Below are 18,147 nucleotides of genomic sequence, written 5' to 3'. Positions count from 1 at the left end.
AGGACAAGATTGCCACCTACGGGACATTGATGGAACAGGCAAGCCAACGCTGATAAATGTTATATTGTATTTAAAATAGGTCCTGTTTGGTTGATTTACTATTTACTTTTTGGTCCAGCAACAATCATACCTATGGGAACCTCCTGTATAAACTCCATCATGGCAATGAGACACGAAGACAAGCTGTAGTAGGACACCATACAGCAAAGTTCATTTTAATGGTCCCAAGAAATCTGAACAACTAAGTGTACACTCATGTAAAAAGAAACAAAATGAGAAGATATGACAAAATACATCATATCTACAATTCCACTCAATCTTTAATCAAGAGGGGATTACAAATTTCTCCAAAAAATCTGCAGTTTCAAAGGGCAAAAATGGTAAAACTAGCTCACCTACTGAGGTCTTTAAAACCTGTTCAAGTGTGACTGAAAACATCCTGAACATTTAAAGGCAGGTCTCTTTTTGTCCTCATTAACGAAACGGGTCGGTGGGTGTCCTGAAAACAAGAGGAAAATGGCTTGCAAGACAGAGAAAACGAAACGCTTCAAGAAAATGCTGCCTTTTGTTTCTCGTCTCTTCAGAGAACTTGTCTGCCGGATAACGACGACACTGAAGACATCTCCAAACGACGAGAAAAGAGGCTTTCTTTTGCCCTGGTCCTCTATGCCTAACTTAAAACGGACACGCAACAAAAACTTGAAGGTGGAGAGTAAGAAAAGAAGAAGAAAAAGAAGTGGATTCTGGAGAAGGGCTGCAGGAGGTGACTGTGTAGGTCTGAACTGGCTGAACCATTTGGCCAAATGATGTCCTTCCCTGAGTGGGGGTGAAGGGTGAGGGGTCGGGAGGGGGGGGGGGGGCAGTGGCGGGTTGCGATCCAAGTGCATCAAGCTCTTGGGGGATTTCAGTCTGCATATACATTTTTTAATGTGGTCATTTCCTCCGTCAGCTTCATTTCAACAGTGCTTTCAGACCGCCCGCTAGGCCGTTCCTCCGCTGTGACTTGACGTCTTTCCGTCTGCCTATCTATCTTTTTAGACACACCTCCTTTGCTCTTCTGATTGGCACTTATTTGAATCGGGCTGGTCGAAAAGGGGTGAGGGGGAGGTTCCGTTGGCGTCCGTTTCCTCTGGTTGAGCCGCCAGCAGAGCGGGGCTTTTCATTCATTCCATTTTGTTGCAGGTTCATCGTTCCTGTCGAAGAAATTCCAGTCTTCAGAAAACATCCGAACGGAACACGCACGGAAGTCAACTGTGCGCCTTTTAGGAGTTCAGTTTGGACTTTTTCGAGGGTGGCAGAGGGTCGTCTTTACTCTCTCCGTCCTCCTCCTCATCCTCGTCCTCGTCTTCGTCGTCATCGGGATAGTCCACCAGTCCAACTAATCCTCCCTGGAGAAGTCATGAGATTTGCATTTTTTTTTGATCCGAGGAAAAATGGCAAAAATAAACAACAATATTTTGTATTTGGGAGTGTCAATCTACTGCACCTTAATATCAATTAATTTGCATACCTTTGTGGTAACGGCTGGGGTGGGGCCTGAGCTACGTGCTCCCGAGCTTGGAGACTCTGGCGAGCCAGGGGAACCGGGGTTGAGCGAGGCAGATGACGGCGGGCTTGACAGGCTGCTTTTGGTGGCGCCCGAAAAGGAGAGTTTGAAGCTCGGGTTCTGCCTGCCCGACAAGGTCGACTTTCCAAGAACTTCCTTGTCATCTGCTTCTTTCACTGCAGGCGAAGACGGCAATACTTTGTAAGACTGATAAAGTATGTGTTTAAAAATAAAAACATAAAAAAATTAACACAGGAAAGCGACTTGCATTTCTTCCTCTCCATAAACTTGCTTATGGGCTCCATGAGGTCCTCCTCGGCCTTCATCTTTTCTGAAGGACGTATGACGGCCTCACCATCCTCGAGGTCCTCTTCGTCCGTGTTGAACCACATCTCCTCCTCGTCCTCCAGCGTCCGGGCGTCGCGACGGAAGCGGTGGTTCCTCAGGATGGAGCGCATGCTAAAGCAGTGAGGCAAAGTAGTTATTTTTCTTTGTTGTTTTTATTTTTTTATAATAATCCTTACGAATAAAGAATTTTGACCTTGAACCCGACTTTTGTACTGATTTTTTTTTAGCATTTGGGTAAAACATGAATCCAGTACTGTACCTGTCTAATTTGGGATTGTCCTGCCTCTCGCGCTGCTGCTCGTAGCGCAGCTTCAGGCCCTTGAAGGTCTGGACGTAGTCCACATCCTCCAGAGCCTTCCAATAATTCTCAATAATATGAGCGGTGAGAGACTTCACATCCTCCTAGGAGCAATGGAAAAGAGGAGATTGGGTTGGGAGGGGGGGTGACGTTGGTGGAGGAGGGAGAATGCAGAGTTTGAGGTGGAAGTCATGAGGAGGAGACACAAGGAGAAGGAGGTCGGTTTGGAAAAAGAAAAGCAGCAAGCACAGAAGAGAAAGGAAAAAAACACACCATACAAATTAATAAGGCGTTCATTTATTGTTGGTATACACCCCCCGAATGTGTGTTCAGATTTTTTTTTTACCTTAAACCCAAAATATTGAAACACCTACTCACCACACGGACATACTCAAACATCTCAATAATAGCCGAGTTCATGAGGTTGTAACGCGAGCCGTTCTTGAGGAAGGCCTTCACGACGGGCTCAAAGAGGAAATTTCGCATAATGTAGCGGTTGTAGAATTCATCTTTCAAGCCGATGATTCGCCGCATGAAGCGCAGGGCACCTGGCGGGAAGGAAGAAAATGATAACATGCTCATTTTTAAAAAAGGATCTTGCAAACTCACAGAGTGCCAAGAAGGCGTGCTGAGAGGCGGTGAGGACCAGGACCCTCCGCAGAATGTCCTTGTTGATGATGTAGTTCTTGATGTGGTAGGTATGGTGCTCCACGCAGAACGTCAGAAGTTCCAGAATGAGTGCTAACAACTGGGATGTCTGGAAATCATCTAAGAGAGAGCCATGCTTTGTTCATCAAGAGCAATTGGACAACAAGCAGAATCTGCAGACAGCAGATATTGCAGAGATATACCTTTGCTCGGCGTTTCCTCGGTGGTGTTGGCCAGTAGTGGAGCTGACAGGACGTGCATACAATGCTTGTAGAAGAAGCTCAAAAACTCGGTCTTTTCAGTTTTCTGGGGGAAAGATAAGATGCGGCGTTGTCGTGAATGCAAATTTTATTTCAGGCCGAGTACATACAGTATATATTCGACACATCCAATATGGCCGTGTGTGCGTTTGACAATCCTGACAGGGAGGCTGGTTGCAAAATGGAACTGCATTTGCTTAGTTTTATATATAGTGTCGGTGGGAATGATGTAAGAAAAAAAATAACATCCACTCAATTGAGATGCTCATCAGACGTTTGTGTCAAAAAAACTGTATTGAAGACGATACCTTACGATATATTATAATGTATTATATTTGCTATCTACTAGCTACTTAACTGGCTACCTAGCTATCTATCTAGCTAGCTATTTGCTATCTCGCTGGTTAGCTATTAGCTATCTATTAGCTAGCTTTCTATCTGAGTTGAGTCTATGCGGGTTGAGTGAACGCTGGCGCGTGTGGCTGCCGCTGTTCACCCTGAGAAAAACTTATCCTGTGACTGACTTGAGCTATCTAGCTGGCTACCTAGCTAGCTATCTATTTGCAAGCTAGCTATCTAGGTCGCTATATATTTGCTATCTATAAGCTAGCAAGCTATTTATTAGTTATCTATTAGCTAGCTAGCTAACTTTCAATCTGTTTGAGTTATTTATTAAAATATGATTGTATTTGGAAGCATGCTCGTGGAAACTCACATTTGCGGTAGCCAGCATGTTTTCTGGATCGACCAGAGTTCGGAGCAGACCCATCAGCTGCACGGCCCCTCCCAACTCAGGGTCTGTGTCGCAGATCATGTGCTCGATGATGAGGTTGATCAGTAGGATGTCCTGGAAGGTAAGTCACGGTTGTGTGTGTTATTATTATTATTTATTATTATTTTTTTTATACCAGTGAACAAGTTCTAAATGAGCTGCTTTGAATTCATCCAGCGTACTTACGTCATCATTCTGCTGAGACTCCTGCATGACAAATTCTCGTACCATGGAGGGGTTGTATTCCACCAGATAAGAGAAGATATCGGTCGCTGCCCCCCGCACTTGAACGTCATCCATTCCCTGTAATAAGCAGACGTTGTGTTACTCTGTGAAGTCTCATACTTGGTTAGCAAAAAAAAGGCACAATTGGCTCAGATTCTTTCAATTTGCCGCAAAAAAATAAAAACAGGAAAACATGAACAAGCACGTCGGCCCCACTCACCAGTATGACTTCCAGCGCGGGGAGAATCCCCATATTTGACAGTGTCTTGAAGAAGGCATCTCTGTTTTGAGGTTGTAATGTTTGTGAGAATGCGCAAAATTCCTTCAAGAAGTTCACCTGGAAAGGAAAAGGTGCCATCAAAAATACATCAAGGAAACATTAAGAAAGGGTTAATTTGGAGCATATCTCTGCAATACCAGTTCGTGTCTTTTGTCATCATCTGTGGCTTCGTCTGTTAGCTGTGCAAAAAGATCAGTCAAGAACTTCTCATCGTCCTGTCGTTGGAGCAGAGGGCGAGACAATGGTGAGCATGATGTATTAAAGAATCAAAAAAATATAATCTGAAATTATCTAATTTGTCCTCATTGTCAGTGTGCCATGAAGGTGAACAAAATATTTCACAATTTATCACAGTTTCTTATATTAACAGATTTACACAACACCTTTTGGTTTCTATGGAGACAGTGACACACGATACACAAAAGGTCATTTCGGGGGGGGGAAAAAAGTCAGTCGGAACAACAGGAATGTTCCCGATGGAAGTTTTTGCCACAGAAGTACTTAATTTGAAGAAAACGTTCAAGGTGGCGTCAGCATGTCTGAATAAATTACACCAAACCTTAAAACAACGAATTAGCATCGTTCCAGCTTAAGCTGCTGTTAAAGTGCGATGTAAATCAACATGTACTGTATTGTATTGTGCAGTATTATGCAGTTTCCGTAATATCACTCATCACTCGAATGAGAAACTATCGGTTAAGTCGGCCTGGCTGGCGATCGATCGCAAATTGCCACCTATATTGAAAACACAAATGGAAGTTGGCACGGATCGATGACGTGAGCTCACCTGAAGCATGCCCACAATCTCCACCTTGTTGAAGAAGATGAAGGAGTGCAGAGTGGACAGCATGTTCTCCTCAAAGACGGAGGGAGTGGGCAGTACCATATCCTGAATGTACTGCACGCGATACGTCTGGTGGATTTTCTGACGCAGTTCAGGGTCCGAGATGGGGATCACTTCCTTAAAGCGGGCCGTCTTCGTGAGGAACTCACGGTGGCGCCGCGGTTGCTGGAGCGCCGGGTCGAACTCCAGGCATCCGATGACATCCATAATACACTCGTCCGAGAACATGACCTCGAAGAGCGCCGTACGGTTGAGGAGGAAAATGCCTTTGATGATTTCATAAAGGTGGTGCAGACCCTCGCGGTTCTCCAGATCCTCGCACACGCGGAACAGTTCCAGGAGCTTGCGGATGTAGCCCTCGTTCTCGACGGCCAGCGCCAGTTTCTCACGCCGCAGCGGCGACGGCAGCGAGGAGGCCACTAGCTCCGCCAAGTCCTCCAGACGATTCAACTCGCACGGTGGCAGTTCCAAGCCGGGCGACGACATATCATCGAAGCGCTCCTCTTCAAGCTCGTCCACCACATCTTGGGTGATGTCCACAGACGGGTCTTTGCCTTGCACCTTGAGAATAAAGAAATCTAATGAGTGCCCAAACAGACACGAGAGGGGGGTAATCAAATGGCCAGCTAGATAGCAAGAGACACCGGGAACGTTGTTCGCATTCTCAGATTCAAGATTCTCTTGTGACTCTCACTTATCGATGCAAATTCGCAATTCCCGTGAAAGCAAAACAAACACAGAGGTCGCTGACAAACACGGCTCAATAACCTGGCAAATTTTCTCCCAGATCTCATCGCAACCAGCTTTCTCCTGGAAGCTGAGGGCCAAATCGTAGTTTTCGGCCTCTGACCACACAATGAGTGTATCCTGGCATTAACAAAGAAGCAAAACGTGCATGTCAACACATAGGAACAAGGTGTCATGGCACTTGAGCTTAGCGGGGGAAAAAGGCACCAACCTGTTGTTTCTGGTACGCTGTGTTTGTGTTTATTTTGGACTCCAGTAGTAGAGAACCTCGAGGGCAAAGGAGAGAAGAAAAAACAAATCAGAGTGGCAGGTATTGGCACTGGCAAGTAATCAAGAAGAAATACGGGGTTCTTCTGACATTTTACTTTTATGTAATTGTTTTTTAATGGTGAGAATAATCACTTGAAATATTGAGTTGGTTGTTTTCAGAGATTCACATGGGCAAGTGTACAGATGTCAATGTAAATTTGAAATTGGTCAATTGGAGTGTGGGTAATCATGACACCTCTGAGCACCACTGGTGGTGCATAGGGTCACTGTCAAGGTACTCACCATCACTTTCGGCTCGCACGAGGAGAGACGTGCCCTTCAGCCGGTCCACATACCCCGACGAAACGTGTCCGGTGCCGCGGTCATCCCACTGCCTGTCCTCATTGAGGGTATAGACTTTGACTCGTCTTCGAGTGTCCGTCATCCTGGCGGGTGGTCTTAAGTGGTCTCCACCGCCCCCCACCTCCTGGGTTGTCACGGGGTACCTGCTTCACCTTAGTAACGCCACAGCTTCCAATTTACCACTCGGACCTGGTCCAACAGTCGATCACGGTTTTCGATCTGGTGAGCCCACCCGTCAATTCCTTCTCCGTGGCAAGCGCAACTCTATATTCACACCAATGTCCGTACACTATTATTTCCACCAAAGCTGTTTAATCACCACATATTACATAACAGCCACCGTGAAGAGTAGCAAGTAAACATAGCAAATGTATACCGCGGTGGGAGTATGAGTTCACACCAACTGCTACACCGTGCAATGTTGACATTAATTACGTGCCTATATATGCAAAAGAATCCAGAAGTCGACTATTTTTACCCTCGTTCGTTGTGTTCGACACATAAACACGAACATACACAACGTTAGCAAGTAGCAAAGCTAACGAGTTGACTTGCCTCCATGTAAGCTAAATCCAAGCGATTCGTATAAAGACTGTGTTAACTGCTGCACAACGAGAACATTAGTTTCACATTTGCGGGCAATACTGGGCGTATTTTAAAATTCGAAACAACGTTTCGAAATAGCACGCAATAATGCGCCAGCTGGCTAGCACTAGCTGCTATTTCTTCCCAAAGTGTTCCGCCATGTTCTGGTTCGGGACCACGGAGAGAAAACTCTCTATTTTCTGGCAGGTCTGCATCCCCAAAACAATACTAAGCAACGACCTATGAGCGTTAAATTAATCCGAGCGTTTTGCTCTCCACCTATTGCTATTTGTCATTCATTGGCGATGTCTTGCTCGGATATTTGCTAACAGTCCCCCGTGAGTAGTCAGCCATCTTGGGCCCCAACAGGCTGTACGGGGTTTCCAGCACAGCAACAACAGGGCAGTCCGACAAATTTAAAGAAACAGTACATGACGGAAGAAACGTTCCGTTTTATTACGATAACAGTGCAGTACAAAAATGTGGGGTGTTAAAAACCTTCCTTTTGGGCCCCGAGCACTGTCAGTTCTGTAGGAGTTATTCCACGACGGAAATAATCGATGTTTGTGACAAAACGCTGCACACAAATTAATATTTTGAAGTTAGCACAGATTACAAAGGGGGTCCCCTCATACCTTAGTACTACACGCTAAGACGTCCAAAAAATATGCTAAAATAAAATATACACTAAGTAAGCAATGAGTAGTTGAAAGTACAATTTGTGCACTCATACATGGGTCACACTTTTACCTCCTGATCTTTTGAGACATTGTGTAGAGCAAGGGTGAGGAATATTTTGAATTTCATTATTCTTAAAGAAACATTCTTGTTTGTAATTTTTAATTCGACCTACAGTAATGGGTGCTATTTAACAAACTACTCAGAGGTAATGTAGCAAATTGTCTTCAAACTTGTTTCATCCTAAAATGGTTACGACCGGAAACAAATTCCTTGTGTGTTCTACATACTTGGCAATAAAGATGATTCTGATTAAATATTATTCTGTTGATGCGGAATTGTGCTGTTTACAAAGAAAACATTTGTGGGTATTTTCAAATAGTGTTAACCGGGATAAATCCTGACGGTTTAAATAATTTTAGTTTAGACACCCTGGGACTTCCAGGTTCATAACCAGTTATATATAACCACATGTAAAGAACATTGGCCTTTGCAATAAAACAAAGGCAAACTTACCGTGTTTTGTGTTTTCAAATAACAGACGAACCACAAAATGATGTTTGAACTTGAATCAACAGTCATTTTACCACTACTGCAGCTTTATTAAGTGTCCAAAACAAAAGAAAGCAAATCACTTACAGTCAAAGAGGAGGAGGAGTGGGGACTCGGTAAACAGGCGAAGTGCAAAGCCTACATACACCTTGAAGCAAGAGCTCCGTCAGGTAAATTTAACCCTCCAGAGACCCAGAGCGCACGGCATCTTGGTACGACGGGCCGCCCTCCTTGGGCTCGGGGAAGAGCTTGATGAGGTCGTCGATACGCAAGATGGTGATGGCCGCCTCTGTGGCGAACTTCAGACTTTTAGTTTTCACCATGGTGGGCTCGTACACACCCGCCTGCTTGTTGTCTCGTGGCTTGCCGTTCAACAGGTCCAGACCGATCCTGACACAAGGCCCCAATGCACTGGTCAAATACCGCACAGGCTTCCGTAAAACACAATTCATGCAGGATCACTCACCACTTGAGATTCTTGCGTTCAGGATTGACCTGAGCCTCATTGTGGAAGGCCCTCAGCTTGGCTACCAGATCCGTCGAATCCTGCGCCGCATTGACGGCCAGGGTCTTAGGGATGACGAGCAGCGATCGCGCAAACTCGGCGATGGCCAATTGCTCTCGGGACCCCTGAGCAAACATCACAACATCGAACCGGCACCTTTTTCACTCGGGTTGTGTTGACATTGCACCTTCCCTTCCATACCATGCTGGTGGCGTAATTCTCCAGGTAGATTGACAAAGCCGCCTCAACGGCGCCACCCCCCGGGACCACCGACTTGGACTCCAGCACCCGCTTGACCACGCAAAGGGCGTCGTGCAGCGAGCGCTCCATTTCGTCACACATGAAGTCGTTAGCCCCTCGTAGGATGATGGATGCCGACGTGCGTGCTTTGGTGCTACAAGTTGGAAGAAGATCGACGCAAATTATAAATCTCAGTATCTTATGATGTTGTATGTGATTTAAAAAGTCAGCCAGAAATTTGTTATTTGGCTTTTGACTATCGACGATCAGAGATCGAGTGTTTCATTGTGTTTACCATTTTTCTTCGCATATTACAGTAAAGTCTCGTTATATCGATATTGGTTGATATATCAATAGTACTGCTTATTACGATACTATTTCTATGAACGCAAGGAGAAAATTTACATGCCGCAGGATCGGATATATCGATAGTCCGGTTATATCGATATTTTTTCCGACACCCGAGAATATCAATATAACGAGACTTTACTGTATTTAATAAAGAATAAAGTTAGATTAAATCTGCAGAAAAACGTATCCTGTGACTGTGAAGTGTCCTTAAGAGTTTTGAAAGGCGCTTAGAAATGAAATGTATTATTGTTATTATTTATTTACTTCTTGACGAGGATGAGCTCATCGTCACAGATCCGTTCTTGCACGACCTCCTCGGCTTGACCCAGCATGGTGGCCTCAAACGTCTCCTCTCCCTCCAAATTGGTTAGAGATGGGCAGACGACAGCTGATGAAATAATCGCCCAAAAATAAATAAATAAAAGAACGCAAAGGCCTGCTGGAAAAAAAAAGTCAAGCCGGGTTGTCTTCTTACCGCCGGTGGCCTTGGCAATGCGTTTGAGGTCCCTCTTGAGTACTCTCCTCACGGCCATGGCGCCGACGTCCACAAAGTACTTGAGGCACATGTCATCGATGCCACCTGTGGTCAACACCACGGTGGCTCCGGATGCCAGAATCTTCTGGATCCTCTCCTTCGTGATGTCGGACTCTCTGCAACAAATATTTTCATGTCGCTCATTCGCGATTGTTGGTGGTTTATTGCCCCCCAAATTAAAATACAATGAGGAAGCCCCCCCTAAAAATGTGTCTGTTTGACAACTGTATCGGTTTCAAACCAGCGGCATCAAACATCCCGGGTTATAAGAAACAGCATCCCCCCCCCCCCCCCATTAAACTTCTCAACCGACCTCTGGCGGATTTGGTCCAGCTTTTCTGGATCATTGATAACAACCTGGACGCCCATCTTCATCTTGGTCTTCTGCAAACTGAAATCCAGACAGGCAATCTTGGCATTGATAACTCGCTTTGTCATGCCTGCAAAAAAAAGAAAGAAATAAAAAAGGGAGTCCCTCGCAAGTTTCATTTCACAAGTCGCGATTGCGGCTGTCTGGCCAGGAAAGTGTCATCACGTGCAACAAGCCAGCGTGACCACGTTCTCGCCAAAGCCAGGTCACTGTATCCCACGCGTATCACTGCCGACGCCATGGCAAAAGACACGGCAGCAAATAAAAATGGGAAACTGGATTTCGATTCTGGAATTTTCTGTCTTTCGGGAAGCGACGTACCTTGCGAGCCCACTGTGCAGTTGAGCGCGTATCCGTTGACCAAGAAGCTCTCCTTCTGGCTGCGGCCGTGCGCTTTCAGCACATTGACCGAATTGATGGGGTATTTGGCCATTCCTTTGCTATCCACAAACTTGACAGCCAGAGTGGCGTCCACCACCATGTTGGCGAAAAAGTCGGCGTCGCTGGGGACTCTGAGTTAAGGCGGCCACCGTGCATCGTTTTGCATCGCTATAGTCTCGAAGCAGAAAGGATACACTCCAATGATCTTGGAGGACATGGAGGTCTTTGCTGCATTGAGTAAGCATTCCTTGCCCAAGTCGTCAGTTCCGATGGTGAGATTCTCGTTGATGTAACGCACCGCCTCCCTGAAGCAACAGAGTCAAATTGCGTCAGACCTTCTCGGGTCGGCGATAGATGGCCAAACCTTCCTCGATAAGGGTGTCTCACTTGCAAGCCAGGCGATAGCCGCTGATGACCGACGTGGGGTGAATCTTCTGCTTGACCAGTTCATCGGCACTCTTTAACAACTCCGCAGCGAGGATTACCTGACACAGATAGACGGAGAAAGTAAACATAAATCCCATCTCATCAATGTAATTTTTTCCCAAACAGCATTTCGGCATTAACATACAAGTTCTTTTTCTTTTATATACTTCGACAAACTCAGTTTGAAGGATCCAATCTTGTTTACTATTTTGTAAAATAAAGATCTTAATTCTAACAATTTTATTTGCATACCCATTACCTTGAACACTATCAATCACTAAAATGTACACTTGCTTGAAGATTAAAATAAAAATGCACTGTTCCATCTTTTCATTAGAGGCAGCAGAAGAGAGGCTGCATACCCTCTTGACACAGATGGGAGTTGCTATCTCCTGTTAGCATAGCCACACATCTGTAGCAGTTGGCAGATGTGCGGTACTATAACAGGACATGGCGGCGCACCACGTGGCAGGGACCGACATTCTTTTCACTCACCACAGAAGTGGTCCCGTCCCCGACCTCCTTGTCCTGCAGGTCGGCCAGTTCACACAAGACCTTGGCGGCCGGGTGCTCTACTTCCAGGAGCTTCAAGATGGTTGCTCCGTCATTGGTGATGGTCACATCCTACAGATAGATTTTAACTAAATGAATACATACTTCATGAAGAAAAGGTTGGAATGCAATCAACCAAACTTACCCCAATGTCATCCACCAGCATTTTGTCAAGGCCCACTGGTCCAAGGGAGCTCTTGACGATGTTAGCGATGGATGCGGCAGCCATGACTGAAATGACAGGAAAAAAAAATGTGACTCCCAACATACATTTCCCATTTTAATTTTTGTCTGCGACATTTTTTTCTTTACATCTCCACGGGTGTTCACACTGCCATATGGACAATTCAACAAAGCCTGAGAAACCACATTATAAGTGAGCTGTTAATGGTACAAGCCCGTAGAGTACTCGTGATGTTGTTGGGGGTTACCAGGTTCTCACCGGGAACATATTGATGAATGATTAATAAATGCGTTTTGTTGGTAGTATTCTGTCATTTTATTGCATGTGGAAATACAGACACAACCACACCTTCAGACCAACACCATGACAGAGTTCCTCTATCCCTTTAGCATAGCCATCCATCCATGGTTCAGAATAGAAGGTACTTTAAGGGGATTGTAATAAAAGTCTAAATTGTTAAGATTTAAAAGTCGGTGTGTTGTTATTATTGTTGTTATTTACATTTTGAGTTCCGCTAATGTATGGCATGATGTGCCTGACAATGACAGTCACTTTTAAGCTAGCGTTAGCATATAACCGCGCACATGTGCTACACACGAAACTCAATGTGTCGTAAATCTGGCCTCAATCAGGAGAGCAGAGAGCACCAAATCCAACGTATACATGTCGCATCAGTAAGCACGAGTACTCACCATTTTGGGTGCGAACCGATTCGCCGGTTGTGCGCTGGCCGAGCACGTTTAACGGACCTTCCAGTAGCGACATTTTGCATCACCACACTCCCAAGAAGAAAGGAACTAGCGGCGCAATGCATTGTGGGTAAAACAGGCGTCGTCGGTAAATAAAATAAAAACATAATTCTCACATGAAAGGTTGAAAATGGCACCTTTTGTAACTTAATTTAACATTAAAATAATGGATCCATTTGATGACTAAATCTAACGAAACGGAACAAATACTAAGATGTTACTTTATTTAAACTACGTATCCCAGAAACCAGCAACTCTTCTTCGTGGGATATATAGTGGAGTTAAGTAACTTAGCATTACGCCACCTGGTGGTAGCTCACTTCACCATTGGGTGAGATAATTTAGCATTTGTTTTATTAATCAGTTTATTCATTCATTCCTGAACCACTTTATTCTCACGAGTCACAGGGGGAGCTGGTGCCTATCCCAGCTATCTTCAGCCAGTGGACGGGGGACACCCTGAACCGGTTGTCAGACAATCGCAGGGCACACGGAAACAAACAACCATTCACGCTCACATTACATCTGGGGACAATTTATTGCATTCAATCAGCCTGCAATGCATGATTTTAGAGTGTTTGAGGAAACTGGAGGACTCGGAGAAACACGTGCTTGTGTGGGGTTTGCAGGTACACGACACAACTCTGTGATATTCGCCTTGTTCCTCCCCTCAGGTGGTATGGCTTCCTTCCACATACCAGAAACATGTATGGTTCATTAAACCCTGGATGAATCCATCTGTCTTTGGTGGAGTTGCAGGTACAGTGGAGCTGATCTCACTGCCTTTGGGCAAGAGGTGGAGTTTACCCAGGACACGTCTCCAGCCAACTCCAGAGCACAATTCAAACAATTTGTCCTCACTTTCATACCTATCAAGTCAAAATTAATCAATGAATTTTATTTAGATAATGAAGGTGCACACAAAATAATTAATACATAATAATGAGAAAAACACCACATAGTTTAGATTGAAATTTATTACCTCCAATACATTGGTTGGTTGGGCAATGACAACTAGGCCGTTAAAAAAAATACAGTACACTTGACCTAAACATTAAAGCATTATAAAGCATTATATGTCAAACAAGAGTAACTTTCCGAAAATATACATCTTTACAAAATGGTTACAAAGTAGACATTTGAAGAAAAGTGCAGGAAAAAAAAACAAGTCAATGAAGATTGACAATCTCCACCAGGGAAGCAGAAGACAAATGTATACAATGAAAAAAAGAAAAACATACTTCATATGTCAAACTGATCTTTTTCGATGCATGTGTTCTGAAATGAACAGTAGACTGTGATGTTGTGCTTTCTAACTTTACATTTGGAACTTGCATTAAGCAGTGCATGATTAAAAAAACTAACAGAAATAACACCCATTCACAGTATCTGACTAGAATTTGAATAACCGTTCAATAAATACATTAGTCTATTAATTTACAACCTGTAATGGACCTACCTTTGCATGAATTGTCATATAAAATCACAAGGATGCTTTGGAATAAATAAGACGGCATGCGCATCTGTCGTAAAAGTTGCCGTTGTCCCTTAAGATATTAAGAAAACCCTTTAACCTTTCAAATGTGGCCGTATAATCAGTAGCTTGATGCATATTGGTGTCAAACACTCACTTTACATAGACGTACAACACTGTGAACAGTAGAGATGAACATTTTGTTGCACTGGCAATGGGTAAAATATGCATATCAATTCATTGCTTACTTTAAAGATATTACGAGATGAAGAGAAACAACATGTGCATGGATGTGGTTTTTACTGGATGAGTCGTTTGCAACCAGGTAGTGCACTCAACGGGCATCTTTATCTAGAATCAATTCCATATATGGTCAACAATATGCTTATGTAATTATGCCCATCCCTATTCTACAGCAATATAGTCTTCAGAATTCTTAATGCTAGCCATGATGGTCCCGGAAGATCATTTTTAATTGGTCAAAAAAATCCATATATTGCAATGCACACATACAGTTTGCCGTTTGCTCATAAGTTCAAAAATAAATATGAATGCTTATGTTCTTATTGAGAATGTAAAATATTATCAAGTCTCCTTGTTTGAAAGCATAACTGGTGGCAAAGTGAGTGAAGAGCGGTTTCAGTCTCCTATGTGAACTCGCCAAACCTGTGATCCTGTGTTATTTGCGTGACCACGTACGTGCAAAGTGACATTCTCGCCAGGTGACAGCCATTCTTAAAATGTACAAATTTGTGATACTGTGCAGGACCAAGAAAAAAATGATTTGTGTAAGGCTAGGCAGATGAAAGCAGGAGTTTGAAGATGTCCGCTGGAGAAAGTTCTCACCAGTTTGGCGACTGACATGATTTGACTATGAATCGCCGGTAACAAAAGTTTGCTAAATTTGTAGGAAGACGCCATCATTCGCAATGAACAACTTGTGTCTTTTACTTTAAAGCCTTTGACGTAAACAAGAGGTATTTACAGTAAATATGTTTGGCGCTGTAAAATATCCGTTTTGGCTTGTGTAGAACTTTGTGCTCGCTTCTATTTTGTTTGTGGGCTTCACTGTCGGTAAAGTAGTAGTCGTAGTAGGATTTCTTAGTTGTATGTCAAATGTATGAGAGATTTAGCTTTTGGTTGTGAGGTCGACTCAGGCAAAGCTACTGGAGCTCAGACACTGGAACTTTTCCCGAAGAGACTGGACGATGTTGGGCTGACTCTGCTGCGGCTCACTCCAGAGATATTTCTCCAGATGCTCGCGTTCTAGAGACCTAAGCGCGTCAGCGGATCGCACGGGCGTGCAGGGCAAACTCCGCGAATGGACCAGAATCCGGTTTTGGTAGGTGCAACCAGCCGCCGACCCGCCCTGCTCCGGTTCCACTTCGTCCTCCGAGCGAATCTCCACGTAGTCGTCGTCATCGTCGGCGTCCTTAAAGTTCGAAAAGTAGTTCTGGGTGGCGGCCAGGATGCTCAAGGCCGACGCTCGGTTCAGGACCACCACGTGTTGGCCGTCGTGCAAGGTGAGGTCCGACTCACCTTGGAAAGACCTTTCCGGGAGGCTACTCTGTCGACCGGCATGGCTTAAACCGGGACCGGCCAGACGTTCTGCCGATCCGTTGCATTCAAGTCCCGACGGGTTGCTTCTCTCCACCGGCTGGCTAGTCAGAGAACCGGCCGACTGACAGTTTTGAGACGGCGAGGACGGCGCGTTAAATGAAGGATGTCTCTTGATGGTACTGTAGACGTGCTCCTCTTTCTCGCTCGGAGCCGATAAGCAGGAGCTCCATCTCTGTGATGGCGGGCTGCTCGGCGAGGCCATGGTGGTCTTGAGAGATGGGATGGAGCGGGAAGACGTGAGTCTGGGGGACATGTAGCTGGACAGCTCGCCGTTGCTGTAGGTGGAGTGGAGCCAGTCATCCTCCATGGAGGTCTCAGGCATGGACGGAGAGGACGCAAGACCTGGATGAGTTGAGGAATCCTTGAACATGACTTGGTCGTAAAGCTGGGAATATTCCGCTATCCTTGCACCTGAAGAAGACAGAATGCAGGAGAATAAAAAACGGTTTGTCTTCAATAATACACAGTCATTTTTAAACCCTGAAAAGTTTTGTCTTACCTATGGCGGCTCCCCCTTGTTTTTTTTCTTCAAGGATGGCCGCCAGGTCTTTTTGCCTTCTGTCGGCTCTGGATCGACTACAAGCGTCCCCGGGATCCATGCTCCTCATGCGCAGCAGCTGATTGGCTTTCTTGATCTTCTGGCTATATTGCCGCGCCATTAAAAAGACACGACTTTTTGTTTTGTCCATCAGTTCCAACGGAAAGTCCACCGACTCGGCCAGCATGAGTGAGGAAGAGGCCAGAGGCGAGTCCGGACGTGCCAGTTGACCCGGGAACAAATTATGGATATCCTTGACGGGATTCTCTCTCTGCTGAGGGATTTTCGGAGGAAGTTCTACGAGGTCGTTGTCCTCTAGCCGGAAGCTACCGCTGCTGAGGCGGGCCAGTCTGTTGCGCATGCTCCTCACTGTGCCTGGCTGGGGCTCTGGGACAACTGGGAAGGTTTCCAAAGCAGGAACCGGATTTGGATTTTCATCTTTGGAGGGTTTGTCGCTCTGAAGGTCAGGGAAGTTGATGATCGGGATGTTGGAGGATTGCGACGTGCGCACGGGAGGGTGTTTCGGTTGATGCGGGGTGCCACTTATAGTTGGACGACCGCAGGAGGGAAACTTTTCTGTACGACTGCTTTGGACTGAGGAGTGCGGCTCGGCTGACTCTCCAGCACCAACAGGGAAGGCAGCGGGTAGTCGGTCCGCTTTCTTCTCGTTGTTCCTGATGTAGTTCTCCAGGTCATTCCAGAGCTCATCCACATGCTCAGATGAGCGATCTCCTTTCGAGGGCTGTTGCGAGGCCAATGAAACGGATGACGATAAGTACCCCGGCTCTGAAGAACATGGGGCGGGATGCAGGACATCCCCCGAGTGAAGGCTCTCCTGTGAGATAAACTGTCCAGAGGTTCTTGTGAAGCCTTGCTCGCACGCCATCAGAATGTCCCTGTGGGGATCGGCTTCATTCATCTCATTGATCTTCTGCGCATCGATAGATGGAGGATCCCGAAAACAAATGGTGTCATAGATGTTCTCCTCGACGATCTTGAGCTCGGTCGATCTTTCTTCCTGGGCGAAGGACCGAATGTCCTCTTTTGCCTGGCCGTTAAACTCAATGATTGGCTCTGAGATGTTCAGAGATTCTGGAACATTGAGTGGCCGAGCCGCTTGGATCTGTGAACCTTGTGCGGAAGAAGAAGTTGGTTTACGTGCCTGCCATTCACTCGAATCTCTTCGAATCAGGCCCATTCTTTTGAGGTCTTCGAAGCTGATGTTGTCATACACGTTTTCGATATCGTCCATTGTCAAATGCTCAGCTGATGAGGATCCCGATATGTCGTTGCTGGAGGATTCTGTGTGAATCACTTCTAAGTTGTGACCCGCCTGGGTGTCATCTGGACTTTTGCTAGCCTCCGTGGCATTCTCGCCGACGCTGCTCGCCCTTCGCAAAACCCTGCTGCCGGATGGCAGTTCAACCTGGACGGAAGTGGGCTGTTCCACGTGCCAGCTGCAAGGCCGGGTGGTCCTCGGAGACAATGGGACATCCGAACGCTCGAAGGGTGACTCTGGTTCTGGTCCGCCTACTTCGGTGGGAACGAACATCTGGTAGATATCGTCATCGTCGTCGGGGTGCGTGGTTCTCTGTCGGGTGGGGAACATGGCCCTGCGAGCACGGTGGTCTGCCCAGATGTTTTGAACAGAATGATCATTTTCTGTCACGACGACGGATGCGACAGGAGACTCTGGAGGTTCTTCGACCACGTGAGCGGTCCTGCGGAGCGGTGGGTGGTGACTTCCGTCCCTCACGAGGGATTCTCTGGCCCTCTAAGGGAACATAGGGAAAGCTTCAGACCAGCACCCAAATGACTCGCAAAATC

General features: G+C 45.7%; 3 protein-coding genes across 6 annotated transcripts in view; all 3 read right to left on the bottom strand.

Annotated features, from left to right (window-relative positions):
- Positions 1 to 184: 184 nt before the first annotated feature.
- Positions 185 to 7,546, bottom strand: ppp4r3a (protein phosphatase 4 regulatory subunit 3A). 2 transcript variants are annotated; one of them, XM_089021882.1, is made up of 15 exons: positions 6,521 to 7,546; positions 6,180 to 6,235; positions 5,990 to 6,088; positions 5,165 to 5,782; positions 4,515 to 4,592; positions 4,318 to 4,434; positions 4,059 to 4,175; positions 3,816 to 3,947; positions 3,044 to 3,146; positions 2,802 to 2,960; positions 2,571 to 2,740; positions 2,154 to 2,296; positions 1,815 to 2,005; positions 1,511 to 1,722; positions 185 to 1,388 (listed from the first exon to the last, which is right to left on the bottom strand). In XM_089021882.1, exons 1-15 carry the CDS (start codon positions 6,660 to 6,662, stop codon positions 1,263 to 1,265), a joined length of 2,463 nt encoding a protein of 820 aa, XP_088878008.1. In that variant the 5' UTR covers positions 6,663 to 7,546; the 3' UTR covers positions 185 to 1,262. The 2 variants fall into 2 exon arrangements, with proteins under 2 accessions (XP_088878008.1, XP_088878009.1); XM_089021883.1 differs by having other exon boundaries at positions 2,154 to 2,293.
- Positions 7,547 to 8,421: 875 nt separating this feature from the next.
- On the bottom strand, positions 8,422 to 12,790 carry tcp1 (t-complex 1). The gene is made up of 12 exons (XM_089021884.1): positions 12,632 to 12,790; positions 11,901 to 11,986; positions 11,699 to 11,827; positions 11,165 to 11,262; positions 10,972 to 11,082; positions 10,718 to 10,899; positions 10,340 to 10,466; positions 9,967 to 10,142; positions 9,756 to 9,879; positions 9,102 to 9,294; positions 8,862 to 9,025; positions 8,422 to 8,785 (listed from the first exon to the last, which is right to left on the bottom strand). The coding sequence occupies exons 1-12, from the start codon at positions 12,702 to 12,704 to the stop codon at positions 8,572 to 8,574; spliced, it is 1,677 nt and encodes a 558-aa protein (XP_088878010.1). The 5' UTR covers positions 12,705 to 12,790; the 3' UTR covers positions 8,422 to 8,571.
- Positions 12,791 to 13,647: 857 nt separating this feature from the next.
- LOC148883851 (pleckstrin homology domain-containing family G member 1) overlaps positions 13,648 to 18,147 on the bottom strand; it is a 28,205-nt gene continuing 23,705 nt past the window's right edge. For all 3 annotated transcript variants that reach the window (XM_089022165.1, XM_089022164.1, XM_089022163.1), the window contains exons 16-17: positions 16,282 to 18,094; positions 13,648 to 16,193 (exon numbers count right to left, since the gene is read on the bottom strand). In XM_089022165.1, the coding sequence (XP_088878291.1) occupies positions 15,316 to 16,193; positions 16,282 to 18,094 (2,691 nt within the window). In that variant the 3' untranslated portion in view covers positions 13,648 to 15,315. The remainder of the gene's footprint in view (positions 16,194 to 16,281; positions 18,095 to 18,147) is intronic.

This window comes from Hippocampus bargibanti, linkage group LG19 (genome assembly GCF_051943395.1).
Source record: "Hippocampus bargibanti isolate YZ-2025 linkage group LG19, ASM5194339v1, whole genome shotgun sequence".
Lineage (NCBI taxonomy): Eukaryota > Metazoa > Chordata > Actinopteri > Syngnathiformes > Syngnathidae > Hippocampus > Hippocampus bargibanti.
Note: the sequence above shows the minus strand (reverse complement) of the source record. Positions and strands in the feature narration are given on the sequence as shown.

Excerpts from the sequence above, each read along its gene's own strand:
- ppp4r3a (XM_089021882.1), bottom strand. The coding sequence starts at position 6,662 with ATGACGGACACTCGAAGACGAGTCAAAGTCTATACCCTCAATGAGGAC. Across the intron at positions 4,593-5,164 it reads AGATTGTGGGCATGCTTCAG|GACGATGAGAAGTTCTTGAC; the intron begins GTGAGCTCACGT and ends CTCCAACGACAG. Across the intron at positions 2,741-2,801 it reads GCACGCCTTCTTGGCACTCT|GTGCCCTGCGCTTCATGCGG; the intron begins GTGAGTTTGCAA and ends CCTTCCCGCCAG.
- tcp1 (XM_089021884.1), bottom strand. The coding sequence starts at position 12,704 with ATGTCGCTACTGGAAGGTCCGTTAAACGTGCTCGGCCAGCGCACAACC. Across the intron at positions 10,900-10,971 it reads TCCTCCAAGATCATTGGAGT|CGACGCCGACTTTTTCGCCA; the intron begins GTATCCTTTCTG and ends CAGAGTCCCCAG. Across the intron at positions 10,143-10,339 it reads CTGGACCAAATCCGCCAGAG|AGAGTCCGACATCACGAAGG; the intron begins GTCGGTTGAGAA and ends TATTTGTTGCAG.